We start from the raw sequence: 16,174 nt of genomic DNA on the forward strand, positions 1-16,174 counted from the left end.
TGTGACCCAGAACAAGGGTGGATTAGCTTGCAATTAAATAAATTAACACTAATTAACATTACTGAAATGCTGTATGTATTCCATGAAGTATTTTCTGCTGCTTTTAATTGAAATAAATGTTATAGCTAATGTTTACCTTTGTATGTGCCTGGCATTGTGTTAAATGTTTTACATGTATTATCCTACTTAATTTTTGTTTGAACCTTGAAATGACACTGGGAGGTAGGTTTTACTCATTACCCCCATTCTATAGAAGAAAAGTGAGACTCAGAATGATGCTGCAGGTTATTTGAAGCATTCTTACAGAATTGTGGCTTGTGGCACAAGGATGTGCGGTATCATTCAAATGGAAATAATTGACATGAAAGGGCTTTATCAACTATAAACTACATGGCAGTCTTCGACTCATTAACACTGCATTTCTTTAACTCAATCAGAAAAATCTTAATTATAGTCACATTAATTTTTAATTGCTTAAAATATTTACACCACCAATGTTAGATGTTTATGGATCTAACATTGAAAATGCAAAAAAAAAGAAAAAAAAATCAGTTGAGAAGGAAAATAAAAAATACCCGGGACACACTCTGTGAGCAGCATGTTCAAGAGTTCCTTGTATCAAGCTTAGTGAATTGTTGCCGTGTCTCAAAGACCTAGAACCAGCATCTTGTATTCTCCACACAGGAAAGAAAAGTACTAGGGTCCAATTCAGTCAGCTCTTAGGCTTTGCTTCAAAGGATGGTTTGAACTTCAATGAGGAGTTAAAGGAGCACAGAATAATAAAATCAGAAGTAGACTTTCCCATACACAGGAAACAGTGAAATATTTGAATATGTGCATTCTCTCTCTCCTTCCTCCTGAATTTATTGAAGACAGTGGCCATGTCCGGGAGAGCAAAAATAATGGCAGTTAGTGTGGGCGTATTTGAAAAGGAAACTACAGACGTGGCATACACTCAGAAACGATTCCCTAATGCCAGGTCCGGGGAGTAGCTTCTGTAGCCACGTAAAACAAATATTTCTCCAGGTTGTCCCACAAATGCCAGATGCCTTGGTTTCACTCTCTGATGGTTTTTATTTTTTCTTTGCTTATCATTGACATTTTCTGTTGCCTGCTTCTAATTATCTTACATTAATTTTTTCCCATTTGCTTCTAAATTATTTTGCAGCTATTCTTCTCCACTTCCTCAGTATGATTCAAGGTGATAACTGTGTCTTTGATGTGAACCATCCTTTTTTGTATTTTTAATTTATGTGAAGTTTTCCCGCAGTTAGATGTGTCAATGTCTGTAATCTGCTTTCGTCATCCCGCTGTTCTTTAAAAGTAGAATCATCCATGTGTTAGTTTTAGGATCATTTGTAGAATTTCTGCTTTAGTGTAAGTATTAATAAGATGCAACCAATATGATTAAACATCACCTTCTGATTTGTTTCTAAGAAGTTATTGTGCATGAGATTTTGTTTTGCACAGAATATGTAAGGAATGAGTTTGGAAAACAAATCACTGTATTTCATGATTGTTACTGAATAATAGGACCCTATCCTGCTTAACATTTATTCTCACCTCTCCTCAGTCAACTGGCTCTTAAAGTTGAAAACCTTAAAACAATAAATGATTGCTAATGAATACCAGGGGGGCAGTGGGTGCTATGGGGAACCCAGAGAAAGAGCTTCTTCTAATTTGTTGTTAAAATCGTCTAAGACCTGTTTTTTCCATTTGGTTCTGATATTCTTTGTACTTTGGATATATTTTTTTACGATCTTATTTATTTGACAGAGAGAGTTCACAAGTAGGCAGAGAGGCAGAGAAAGAGAGAAGCAGGCCCCCTGCCGAGCAGAGAGCTCGATGCGGGACTCAGTCCTAGGACCCCAAGATCACGACCTGAGCAAAGGCAAAGGCTTAACCCACTGAGCCACCAGGCGCCCCTGTACTTTGGATATTTTTATATCAACATGAATATCTGCTCAGCAGATATAGATCTTTTTCATATAGATATATTTTTAGTATTAGTAACCTCGTCTGACCTAGGCAGTTCCTAAGCACCCTTAACACAAGAGTTTTTGTTCAGTGGCTCACTCAGTAAGCATTTATTATGTCTTTGGGAACTGTGCTCGGCTCTGCAGGTCAAGCAGTGAACAAGACAGGCCTGATCTGAAATACCATTCTATATGGTTGGCATCAGCTGTCATGTAAACACTCCAGTGTTTATTTGTACTAATACAACCAAATTTTCAAACCCAGAGTTTATTTTTTTGAAGTTTTATTTAAGTGATCTCTACACCCAGCATGGGGCTCAAACTCATGACCCCAAGATCAAGAGTCAGATACTCCACCAAGTGAGCCAGCCACATGACCCCCAGAGTTTGTCTTGAATCATTCTGTTGCTTTTACTCCCAATCAGGAGTTGATTTTCAGTATTGACTGCTGAGAAGGATCAGGTTTTGTCTTGGGCTTCTTTATAAAGTTGCCCTGTTGTCTTCATTACTGAGTAAAGGTCGCGCTAAGTATGTGTATGTCTAAGACAGTGTGGGCTCACCAGAGCAGTCTCACGTGAGCCTTGTTATCATTTAGCACTGGAGGCAATTGATGTGGACACTTGCACAAGGAAACAAGTACCTCTGTCTTTGACTTGGGAGTTGTGTGTTTGTCTTGTTTTGGAGGAGGTCAGTCTCTTCCCCTCTTACTTTGAATACGATACTGGTTCCAGCCTCTCGAAGTAGGTCTAATGTTAAAAAAAGAAAAAAAAAATCCAGAGGAAAATCGCTTAATCTAAAATAAGCAGAAGCGTGTGAAAATGATTCTGCCTAACTGATGACCAGAGTTGGTTCTGAACATCTGATTGGCTAAAAATTGAGCCCCATGATCTTGCCTTTCTCCACGGGAATGTCAGACCAGTTTGCTTTGTTGGAGAGGTTCCTCTTCTGAGGTCCAGAAGCATCACTCTTAAGGAAAGGGTCCCCAGCTTGGACCTCCATGCAAAGTCCTAAAATCTGCTTGCAGGATGTTAGAACTGCATTTAGATGAGATATAGTTAGTAGAACATTTTGATGGAGGGGATTATTCCCTCCCCTAATACTATAGCTATTCAGATAATCTTCTACTTATCAACATGTGGTGCTGCTCCAGTAATAAGCATATTTTCACATGTGAACGTTGGAATGCAGAGGGACAGATGTTCTCCTGTCTGACTTACACTCTTCCGTATGTTGGACTCATTGGTGTACATTCACTGGAGTGCTTTGTAATACCAGAGATTTGAGGAGGATGCTCTAGGAGCATGTGATAAGAATCAGGAATTAGGATATGCTATAACCCAGATAAGATACTAATAATTTCCTTACACTTTCATGTCTACATGCAGACAAGTAATTTTTCTCCATTAGCTTTAATAGAAAGACCAGTGACAATTTTAATGTACCATTTAGAGACATTTTCTAAAGGCTGTTCAGTTCTGAATGGCTGTACAGATACTTAAGTGGAGGCTATTTTAAACAGTATTAATGCCAAGTTTATACGGAAAAGACTAAATCCCTTTCCATCAAAATTGCCTGAGCAAAACTAGCCATCTGCTTTTATTCTTATATTTTGCTTTGTGGTAGTAAAAATTAAGAGTGTGCGGTATGATTCGGTATCTATTTATTTTATGAGTTGTGCATGTTAAGACATACCGTGGAGTTTCATCTGACTTGTTAGGGAGAGAAATGCCATAGTCAGCATCTGGCTAACTCCACCAATAGTTAAAATGACGCTTGAATACAGCTGAAGTCATTCACAGAGGCCACATAGAGCGGTCTCAGTTCGGGTTTTTACATGCGTGACACTCCTGTAAGAGCCAGTTTTTAATCCCAGCTTGGAAATGTTCACTGTTCCTCAATCTGAGCTTCTGACAAAGTGGCTGGCTTCTGTGAGGAGGCCAGCGTCCCACCAAAACTAAGTTCTTGTGCCCCGCTTTCTGCCCAGTTCACACGTCGAATGCATGTTTGATGTGACTCCACCGTATTTACTTCCAATGTATTTTTAAAGAGAGGAAATGATAGCTACATTGTCTGTCGTTTTAAACCCTAACGTTTAATCTCAAAATCTCCTGTGAAGATGGCATGTTTCCCTCCTTGACTTCACCTCCGGTCTTCTCCCCGCAGGTTCCTGGTTAGCTTTATGGTGGATGCAAGAGGCGGCTCCATGAGAGGGAGCCGTCACCACGGGATGAGAATCATCATCCCTCCGCGCAAGTGCACGGCGCCCACCCGCATCACCTGCCGCTTGGTAAAGAGACATAAACTGGCCAACCCACCCCCCATGGTGGAAGGAGAGGGATTAGCCAGTAGGCTGGTAGAAATGGGTCCTGCAGGGGCACAATTTTTAGGGTAAGTCATTTGGTCGATTTTTGTCTTGGCCCTTGTGTGATACATTTGATTTTCTTTGCCCTTTTTAAAAACTCAAGTAGTTAACGCTTAAAACTACTTAGTTGGACCATTGCGACGGAGTACACCTTTCGTGGTGTCAAAGGTCCCAAAAGCTGTGTCATTCTCTGAAAAGCTAGTAGGCTGATACTTCCTTAACTCAGTTTGCTGGTCAAAGCTTTTACTAACCACGAAGCATGTTCTCTGCTCAGTGAGTGCACGGAACCCCAGCGGCCCCCCGTGGAAGTCAAGGCACCATTCTTAGGGAAAAATATAGATGGCGGAACTCTCTCACCACGTTGAATAAATGGCTACTATGGGTACATGTCTTTTTTAAAGATACTTTTTAGGGAACTTAATCCATGGTGATATGGGCTTTTGCAAAAAAAAAAAAAAAAATTCATTTTCTGAGGTGGCACTTGGGTGCAAATGAGGCAGGCTCTGTCGTGACGGACAGTGTGTTCACGATTTCCCCTTCTTGTTTCTCTTCCTGCTGCATGGATGTTATTCAGTAAACTGCATCTTCCTACCAATCCTCCCCCTGTAAATGAGGGCGAGAGCTTGGTTAGCCGAATCCTGCAGCTTGGGCCTCAAGGAACAAAATTTATTGGGTAGGATCTTTATAGACAAGATACAGAATGTCTACAATTCTTTTTTCCATTTTCAATTTTTTTCTGTCACACCCATGGTCTTCTTCTTGTCTGAATTTTATTTTTATCTTTTCAGTTTTTAATGCTTTCAGTTGATGTGTGTCACTGAAAGAAACAGGAACCATAGTGGCTTGACTTAGCTGTAGCACTGCTCCCTCCCCTGTGCTTTCCAAGCATGTGGAGTTCATTGCGAGCCCCCCGCTTCATAAATCTGTGCTTCTGTAAACCTTTCTTTATTTTGAAATGTTTCAACTGGTTATGATAGTCTTTAAGACAGACTGACGATCTAATTTCAACGCAGCGTTAAGAGAAGGTATTTGGAGGCTTTGAATCAACATTTGCTGTAAAGGATATATACATGTGTGAATATATGTGTGTGTACATATATATATATACATATATGTACGTGTCTGGAGTTACAGTTTTTTTAAAAGTACGTACTTATGCATACTAAGTAATCTTTATGGGCTTTGAGAAAGCCAAGTCCTCAAGAAGTAAACTGAATTTGATTAAATGTTGGGAATAGAAGATATGTAAAGAAAGCCAACGAGGCAGCAGATAGAATACTGAAGTTATTAAATTGTCTTGTTTTGTTTTGTGTAAGCTGAAATGTGTTGGTCTTTGTTGTTTGTTTGCTTGTCTGTCTGATTGGTGGATTTGCCTTGGCAGTCTGCATGAAGAGACCTGTTATGAAAAGTTATGCTTGGCTTTCACCTTGGTCAAAGGCCCTGGTTCATACCTTCTCTCCAGTATTGTTGAATGTCCTACACAAAGCCACATTCTTTAAATATTTACAGAGACAGTATCTGATACATTAACCTGCAAAGATTGTATCTAGTTCTAAAAAAAAAAAAAATTTAATGTCAAATCAGACATAGTTAAAACTATGTTAAATATCTTAACTCTTGAAATTATTAACTCTCTTAGGAATATGTGATTTTGTTTCTATCAAAAAATAAAAATTTTTAAATCCTTATATATAAATTCATTTAGGATTATATAAAAAAATAAAAAATATATATAAATATAAATTTTTAAATCCTTAATTTGAGTTAATTGTAATTATTTTGCCAAAAGAAAAATTGTATTTATCAACCCACTTTAAGTGAATGCTTTTGTAATAAATGAAATGCTCCTATATTCTTATGTTATTGGATCATTGCAATGCCTCTCCCTTTATGTGCTCTTACCTATTTAAACCCATGTCTCCTATTATGACCTGTACTTAAACACATAGGTTAAGAGGTGAGGTTACATACAACCTCTGTAGGAGAATAATGATACTGTCTACTTAAATGTCATAAAATAAAGCTGCACAATCCAACTACATAAACTGTGTGTGATTGTGGTCTGCTTACTTCCATCCATCTTTTTTAGCATTTATCCTATTTTAAAAGTTAACAAAATTATTCCTGTGCTCGACTGGCTGTCTTCAATTTGCAGCCATCCTGTCCACATTCTTTGGCAAAAGGACACTGTCAAAAATTAATGTGTGGCTATATTACAATTTCAAGCCGACAAGTGCTTTTTCAGAAGTTTAAATCTTCCTGTGCAGGTTATACTAGAGTTAGGAAGTGACGTTGCCCACTACCATTTCACAAATTAAAAACGAGAGAAAGGAAGTCACTGTTGGAGTAAATGACTATGTCGATTGATCATTTGCTTGCTAAGGGACAAACACCTGTGATCTTTCGAAGCAGGAAATCTACAGAATTTCTCTTTTCAAAGAAATGACTGTGTCCTTTTAAATCATTAGCTTTTTTGCATAATATAATATAGCTATTGTGTTTTTAAAAATGGGCCAACTTTCTTATGGTCTGTTTTCATAACTTTCAATTCCTTGATTCAAAAATCCTGTTTATATGTGCTGAATATTTTCCCCTTATTAAATCAAAATGCCTAACTGGCAGTAGGCCCTTATGAATTGTTGGTGAATGAATGAATGATGGCATGTTCTCAGGCTTCTAACATATTATTTAATTAGCAAATGATTCTGCAGCTTTGAAGTTATTCCCAACCTTAGTGGCACCTCTGATTTTCAAATGAATACTGTTGATGACACTGTTTTTGAAAATATGACACTACAAATATATTTCATTTGATCGCAAAATAATGTGGATTTTTCTTCCAGCCCTGTCATAGTGGAAATCCCTCACTTTGGGTCTATGCGAGGAAAAGAGAGAGAACTCATTGTTCTTCGAAGTGAAAATGGTGAGACGTGGAAGGAGCATCAGTTTGACAGTAAAAATGAAGATTTAACCGAACTGCTGAATGGCATGGACGAAGGTAATTATGACGACTCCTTGTCTCTGTAAATGTCAGCAAGTGACGATCAAAGTCCTGGCCGCGTTGAAGTTCATGCCACTGAAGGTCGTGTTCTGACCCGGGAGTCTGCAGCCCCGGCATTTGTTGCTGCTTTCTGAATCTCAGGCAGGAAGCTCCTTTTAATCCGACAGCCTTTTTTTCTCACAATACTAATGTACAGATAGTACATTGATGATTCTTTCAGTCTCTAGTCAAATATGTTCATCTTTCCAAAACCCAAGAGAGTCTTCTAAGTGCAGGACATGTAAGGGGGAGGTTAATAATGGTGGAAGGTATGCAAAGCATGCAGCACATTTTTAAGGAAATACGTTTGCATTTTATTTTTGGAATTATTATTTCTGGATCCTTTCCTGTATCTCCGTTTTGTTCCTGAGGATTTCAACATTCTTTGCAAATTTTTAATTTCTGTTGGGCAATCATCACCGAAAAAAAATAAGTTGCAGGCTAGTTATTGGAGTCTGGGTCGTGTTCTGTGCCTCCTAGTAAGCCCACATGGCAGACCTGTCACCGTCATTGGAGCATGGCCCTCCCGCAGCTGTCTGACCCTCAAAACCAAGCAGGTTTTCTGACCAGATGCTGGGAATAGACTTGTTTTGAGACTAGGTACTTGATGCGAGGTTTCCTTTAAAAAGGTCAAAAGCAATCAGAGACCAAGTTCACCACAGAGTGAATCTTTATACTGAGTTCCTAATCACTACAAATTCAGCAGTTCTAAAGAACAGCTTTATTGGAGATAAAATTCACATACCATAAAATTCACTGTCTTAGCATTGAATTTACTGGCTTTTGGAAGGCATCTGCATAGTCTCCTGGTTTCAAAGAAAGGACAAAGGAGCTGGACCGACTCAGGTATTGGAGGGATGACCATGGGCAAGTTCTTTGGTCCCTGCAAGCTTCTTCCATTTCTGTAAAATGGAAGTCACCTTCCTTCCTCTGTAGGGTTGTGACTGGGAAAAAATAATCCTGTGAAGCCCTTGTGAGACACAGCCTTTGACACTCCGTAAGCCGTCAGTAAATATCAGCTGTTGTCACTATTCATTCTAGAGGGGAGAATTGCCCTGCCAGAGGTTCTGTATATGACACGGTTCATCGCAGCCAACCAGGACTTTAAAGATGTTTTTACAGTGGGGTAGAAGGAAACTTAGAGTTGTTGAGTTTCTACCATTCATGAGGCAGTGATAAATTCCTTTCTATATGAAAACTTAAAACTAAAGTATAGTACTATAAAGTAGATAGTTTTAATCACACTTTACAGGTGAGGGAATGGAAGTTCTGAGTAGCAATGCTGGCATTGAAATCTTGTCCTATCTTGTTTTCAAAGATGTAACCATACCCCACTGATTTTAGAAGTGTGTGTCCTATGGAGAAGAAAATAAACTTAAAGAGGAAAATTCCTACAAACCTAGATTTAAGGTCCAGAAGAATAGTCATATTTGTATATGATACTGACATTTAGATCACATGCCATCTATAACTTCAAATGATTTCTAACAGGAACATGCAGTGGTAATTGAGATTTCTAATTTTTATTACCTTAATTTGAAGCATGAAGTGTAGTCATTCTCTTATTTATAAGGAAATTGATAAGAAAACACAATTAAAAGCTTTGAAAAGGGGGCACCTGGGTGGCTCAGTGGTTTGAGGCCTCTGCCTTCGGCTCAGGTCATGATCTCAGGGTCCTGGGATCGAGCCCTGCATGAGGCTCTTTGCTCAGCAGGGAGCCTGCTTTCTCCTCTCTCTCTCTCTGTCTGCCTCTCTGCCTACTTGTGATCTCTGTCTGTCAAATAAATAAATAAAATCTTAAAAAAAAAAAAAAAAGCTTTGAAAAGAATGCGTCCTAGGGAATGAATTGAATTAGCATTTTGAAAATAGTAAAAGAATATAGATGAGTCAGGATTTAAAAATGGAGAGATGAGGAGAAGTAGGTCTTCCAGAGAAGGTAGTTATTTTGATTTAAGGACAATAGAATATATAAATATTCTCATGTTTCTAGTGTTTTTTTTTTTTTTTAAAGATTTTACTTACCTATTTATTTATGTGAGAGAGAGAGAGAACATGAGCCGGGGGAGCGGCCGAGAGAGAGGGATAGAGAGAATGTTAAGCAGATTCCCTCCTGAGCATGGAGCCTGATGCAGGGCTGGATCCCACAACCCTGAGACCATGACCTGAGCTGAAACCGGGAGTTGTTTGCTCAACGGGCTGAACCACCCAGATGCGCCCATGTTTCTGGTGTTTTTTAAATGCCAGCATCATAGATCACTGGTGATTGAAATGTAGCCTCTGTTCCACAAGGATTTTCTTTTTTTTTTTTTTCTTTTTAATGGATAGCTACCTTAATACTGTAAGCTCCTGAGGGTAGGGCACGTGTCTTAACCACCTTTGAACCCCCAGTATCAGACACAGCACTGATTTAGGCTCCCTTGCACTGCTGGTGAGGGGCAGGAAAAGGAACCTCCTTAAAATTATTTAGCTCTCTGGAGGAAACGTCCCCGTTAGTCTGTTTCCTCTACTCCAAACATCATTAATGTTAATCTCCAGGAAAAAAAAAAATTAGAGAGGAGCATTTACTTTGAGGAAAGTTTTGAGAAAGTAACAATATTCTAGGAAGAATCCTGAGCATTCTAAAACAATGCCGTCCGAGAGAACTTTATACGATGGTGGAAATACTCTGTATGCATGCTGTCCAACGGTAATCGCTAGTCATGTGATTTGGGAGTACTGCAAATGTGACTAGTGCAGCTGAGGAGGGTAATCTTTAATTTTGTTTCATTAATTTCAGGTAGCCAAACATAGCCACTCGCTACCGCATCAGACACTGTAGTTCTAGCAAAGACACTGAGTTCTAATATGTTCTCCTTCGTTTTTGAGTATGGATTATAGTATGCCCTAACAGTCACAAGTGGATTTTTTTTTTTTTTAATTCTTAAGATTTATTTATGGAATGGACTTCCATGATCTCTTGCTGACTTGTGTTCATTTTGTTTTGAAGAAACCAATTTTCAAATAGGAATTCGTCCTATCTTTGCTTCGTCAATGATGCCCCCAGTGCTGCCGTACTCAAGGCATCTCTCAGATGTTTAAAAGAAATGATGATTTAACCCTCCATCCCAGATTCTGTGCATTATCTTGGAAATAGTAGAAAGAGTTTCTTTGCTATAATTTTATTTTTAAAAATATTTTTTTATTTGAGAGAGAGAGAGAGAACACATGAGCAGTGGGGAGGGGTAGAGAGATAGGGGGAAGCAGACTCCCCACTAAGCAGGGAGCTCAATCCCAGGACCCCAAGATCATGACCTGAGCCAAAGGCAGACATTTAACGGACTGAACCACCCAGTTGCCCTTCATAAATGTCTCCTTTTTAACCCTCTTACATAAATGAATCCTGCTTTATAACTAATATAACTATAACTTTATAACTAAGCTTAAAACCCAAATATTTAAAAATCACCTTTTTTTTTTAAAGATTTTATTTATTTATTTGACAGACAGAGATGACAAGTAGGCAGAGAGGCAGGCAGAGAGGAGGAAGCAGGCTCCCTGCTGAGCAGAGAGCCCGATGTGGGGCTTGATCCCAGAACACTGGGATCATGACCTGAGCCGAAGGCAGAGGCTTTAACCCACTGAGCCACCCAGGCGCCCCTAAAAATCATCTTAACCCATATTTTGATAACAGATTTTGACTAAACACAATCATGAAAATGAGGTTATGGTTCTGTAGTATTTCAAAACATGCAAAGCCTTTCCAAATGCACAATTTAGTAATTAGAATTGAGGAGTTAGAATAACTCAGTAGTCAGAGCAACTTCAGGGCAAGACAGGTTCGAGGAAGAGGATAATTTTCCCAGTGTAATGTGGTTAGGATCAGGATCTGTGGACGTCCCGTAGACTGGAATTCCCATCCTGACTGGGTGCGACCCTAACCAAGCACTAAATCTCCCTAAACTTTAATTTCAGTCTGTAAAGTGAAGGTCCCTCACAGAGAACCAAGGGGAAAGTGACAAGCTAATGTAAGTAAAGTTCTTCACCCAAGGCCAATACATGAGAACCGTTCAGTCTGTGGTAGGATTCATTGCCGCTGCCTGCGTACAGTTGTGCAGGAGAGCAGGTCGGAGCTAAAATCCTGACTCTTCTCCTCCCGAGCCATCTGCTCCAACAGTGGCTGCAGGACAAAGTCTCTTAACCTAATGTTCCCAAGTCATTTACCAGCAGGGCGGTGTCTGCCCCTGTGGCTCCCTCTTCCAGGTCACATAAGGCTAGCCGAGGCCCTGGTCCTGGTTCTTACCTCCCCATCACCACCACCCAGTCAGGAAATCTAAAAAGATCTGGATCTAGACTTCTAAAATGCAGACTTCTGCCTCCAAATTTAGCTGTTTCTCTGTAATACTCCTTCACCTTTCTGTGTTCTCAAATGAAGGATGTCTCTGAAAGTGTTCTGTGTGGAGTAAAAATGTTACATAAATGTTAGCTGCTATTTAAAATTTCCGTGACTCATCAAGGTACCATCTTAGTTCTTCTGTGACTCAAAAGGAGATGAGATGCATTCAGGAAAAAACTGTCATTGCAAAATACAGTGGAATTAAGATTAATTTCTGCCTCTGGTGAGCCCAGAGACAAAAGCGTATTGATGTTTACGCTAATGAAGCAGGTGTGTTAGCAAAGCTCCTACTGAAGAAAGAGGCTAGAATGACAGAAAACAGGTGGTCTGGGTATGACGAACCTGCTGTTACCGCTAGGATATCACGTGGCAGGAACAACTTTCCTCTTTGGCAGCAGACATAGGTCTTATTCAAGCACTTGTCATGTCTCTGCTGAGAAAAAGATAGTGCAACATGCAAAATATTCATTCTGCTCCCCCAAAAACATCATCTTTAAAGTGCACCAAGTTCAATCCACTTCGTAATAAGTTTGTTTAAAATCTTCAGTTAATTGAGCTCATGGAGTTCCATTGAACGTGTTTAAAATTGTGCCTCCAGTGCTAGATCCCAAGGGGTGTTTTGTAGTTTGTGATTTTGCTGGAACTGGGAGTATTGATTAGCAGAAGAATCCCTCATCGTTGGAGGTCTCAGAATTGCAGAGCTCGAGAAGTGCTCCCATCCTGCGCCATCACTGTGGTCACCACTAGCTGCGTGTGGCTCAGAGCACGTGGAACTATACACAGAGATGTGCTGTGAGTGGAAAACACAGCAGATAGGCAAAGTATATCCCACCCCACAAATCTATATCTGATTAATAATTTTTACATTAGTTACATGTTGAAGTGGCAATATTTTAGATATTATGGGCTAAATAAAAAATAATATTAAAATTAATTTTAATCTGTTCCTTTTTATTTTTCCAGTGTGGCTATAAGGATATTTAAAATTATAGGGGCACCTGGGTGGCTCAGTGGGTTAAGCCTCTGCCCTCGGCTCAGGTCGTGATCCCAGAGTCCTGGGATCGAGTCCCGCATCGGGCTCTCTGCTCAGGGGGAGCCTGCTTCCTCCTCTCTCTCTCTCTGCCTGCCTCTCTGCCTTCTTGTGATCTCTGTCTGTCAAATAAATAAAGAAAAATCTTTTTTAAAAAAAGGATATTTAAAATTACAAATGTGGCTTGCATTATATATTTTTTTTAGATAATGCTCCTCTGGACAGTGTATAGACTCATGTATCCACATTTATGAGGTTTTAAAATCAAGATCATTGCTACCTAAGCATCACAAGAAAGCTTTGAGGATATAAGGATTATGCTGTTATTTTAAAACCCCAGCCACTGTATTGGAATCAAGTATAGGTGAAGGTCCCCAAACAATGCTACAAATGCCAGGAAAATGTTTCCTTGCTGTTGTCATTGCTTCACTTTCCCATGATACCGAGTGAAAGTTTAAATAATTAATAATAATAATTATTATTATTATTAAGTAATTATTAATTATTAATTATAGTAATTAAAGAATTATGTTATTTCTTTTTGTAAATTGGAGCAGGAAAGAGAAATTGATAGCTATAATGTTATATTACTAGAAAACAAATTTCCCATAATTTATTATCTAACTGTAGCAACAGTAACTACAGAAAATACATACTTCTCAGTTAAAAATTGCAATTTTGGTTCATCTCGGTTGAACTTGTTTTTAATTTATCAGCCAGGAGACAAAGAGTAATCTTAAAGCCTCAAGTCCCGATTTTAGCAATAGCTGAGCCACGAGAAGTGAAATGCCTGGCTTAATGTTGTACACAGCACCATCTGTTGGACAGATCTGTTAACAAACTTGAAAAATTCTGAAGGAAAAAGTAAAATTGAACTTAACCAAATCGAAATTGTGTTACGGGCGGGGGGAGCAGTGCATACAAAATAGTGTCTGGTAAACCATAACAAAATACTGACTGACTTTCTATCGGTGGCCATGAAATTTAGTTTAAATCAGTTGCATGACCACTATCACATTGCAGAAGGAAAGGAACCTGCGCTAGAACAGTTTCCCACACTGACTGGCCAACAAATGAGAATGGGACCAAAGCAAATGAGCATTAATAATGGATAATAATTTATGGATGCCTGTGTATGTGAATTTGCCGGCATTTACATGTCTTTATGAAACATTTGTGCGTCAAAACAATGACGTCAAACCCCTGACCCACATGTCAGACAGAAGGGGGCTCTTAGCCTTCTGAGGACAGGAAAGCAAGTCTGAGAGATTGAGTGTAAGCCTTACTAATTCAGTGTAGATGTGGCTGGAGGCCAGTATGGCAGACACAGCAAGTGTAGGCCCCCTGGAGTTCAGTGTGTTTCTGTATCTGCTGGACACAGTCTTACTGATTTATGGTGTTCAGCTTTCAAACATTATATATGATCCTGGTTTTGAACGCAGGATTATATGGTTTGTCTTCCTGGATGTACTAGTAGTGGTTTAAACAAAAGGTAGAAGAAAGTGACATAAGGGAGCTAATCGCCTGAAAGCCATGCTTTTTTATTTACCTAAGTGGAAAAGTAAGCAAATATGGAAAAACATTTTCCTGGAAAATACACATAGAGAAGCAGATGCAGAGAATGTTAGGTTTCTGCAATCCTGGAGGAAAACCCTGGAGTGATTATTCTGACATGACCAGACACCTGCTCCCTGACTTCTCTCCCAGAAAGCCTTCCCTAAACCCCAGAGTAAGTGAGATCCACCTGGTAAATATGGCCACGACATCTGGCTGGTCATCTTCTGTAACAAGCAACTTTGAATTTTGCTGTCTTCCTTGATATGCTGTGAAGTCCCTGTGGAGAGGGACTGGCCCTGACTTGTTGACAGCCATATGCCCAGTGCCCGGACAGCTCTTAGCACAGGACTGTCATCTCACCATGCTGAATGAATGGAAATATGAATGCTTTGTATCCAGGCATCTGTCCCCACTTTCAACAATACATTTTCTTAATACTTCAGTGACCCATACCCAAGAAAGAATGCAACTTTCTAAAGGAAGGGATACAGCCAAATGAGGAGAGGAGGTCTGGGTGGCAGGTAAAGGGCAAATAAGGATTAGAAATTCACTTAAAAATACTTTTAAGGAAAAAAAAACTTTTAAGAAATAGGATTGTCAGAAATTATATAGATTGCTAAAACTGGAGGGGAAACATGTAGATACATCATTGTTTCAAGACATGCTTCATCATTAACACTCAATACATTGTACAAATCTGAGTAATGAAGATGTTGCATCTTCTTGCATAGTTAAAGATGTAAAATAATGCTGATCCAGGCAGACATAAAGCAGATGCCAGAACCGAATAGAATATAAGTTAAGTTACTGAGAGTGTAGTGGCGCCTGGGTGGCTCAGTCAGTTGAGCGTCTGGCTCTTGGTTTCAGCTCAGGTCATGCGTGATTTCAGGGTCCTGGGATTGAGCCCCGTATGTGCAGCGCTAGGGGGTTCTCTTTCTCCTTCTTCTGGTCCTTCCCTGGCTCTCTCTCTCTCTAATAAATACATTAAATCTTTTTAAAAAATTACTCAAATTATAGATGTGCATGAGCTCTCTCTGTACTCTTTGCAACTTTCCATGACGCTATAATTACTTCAAAATAAAAGTTGATCAAAATTGAAAAGATTTCTATTATGTTTACATTAAGGAAGAAGGGTCAGTTGTACCACTTGGTTTTGGGCTTTTTTTCCTGCAACATCTTGGACAGGCTTGTTACAAAATTTGATTATTCAGGTGAAGATGAACTTGAATTCCATGGAGGTGAATGTCCACAATTTTCTGAAATATTTGAGTGACAATATTATAAGTACTCTGCTCTTCCACATATTCGATAGCCAGTGATGAATGATACAGACTTGTCTTTTATTTCCTTCATTTCCCCCAATTAATCTATAAATTCTCATACTTAGTTTTCTGTAATTGGTGAAACTTTCTTTTGAAAAATGGAATGAAATTAAATGATATCAATCAAGGTTTATATGCTATAGAAATAGAGTTACGGTAACATGTTTTTTAATTTTTATATAATTATATACTGTAGAAATACAGAGATAAGGTAATATGGGGGTTTGTTTTGTTTTAATCCAACCTTAGATCTGCCACAGAGTGGTTTTCTGGTATTTCTCTCCTCCAAAACTGTGTGACCTTCTAAGAATATTTAACCTATATTATTACATGAATTGGATTGTGCTAGTGGTTTTCTATAATTTATCTACCCCAGAGGAAACTTTTCTTGTCCTCAGTTTAGACACAAGGAACATAAGCTTCAAAGGTCAGGAACTTGTTCAAAGTCCAAGCTCACTGGTCGAGGGTTGGATCTGAACCCAAGGCACCTATCTCCACTAACTTCCACAGACCTA

The 16,174-nt window shown here is 39.1% G+C and overlaps 1 protein-coding gene across 9 annotated transcripts in view; it reads left to right on the forward strand.

Moving 5' to 3' along the window:
• The window catches only part of ANK3 (ankyrin 3), a 675,561-nt gene that overhangs the window by 595,289 nt on the left and 64,098 nt on the right, over positions 1–16,174 (forward strand). For all 9 annotated transcript variants that reach the window (XM_059170184.1, XM_059170185.1, XM_059170186.1 and 6 more), the window contains 2 exons: positions 4,140–4,364; positions 7,182–7,336. In XM_059170184.1, the coding sequence (XP_059026167.1) occupies positions 4,140–4,364; positions 7,182–7,336 (380 nt within the window). The remainder of the gene's footprint in view (positions 1–4,139; positions 4,365–7,181; positions 7,337–16,174) is intronic.

This window comes from Mustela lutreola, chromosome 4 (genome assembly GCF_030435805.1).
Source record: "Mustela lutreola isolate mMusLut2 chromosome 4, mMusLut2.pri, whole genome shotgun sequence".
NCBI classification, from domain to species: Eukaryota; Metazoa; Chordata; class Mammalia; order Carnivora; family Mustelidae; genus Mustela; species Mustela lutreola.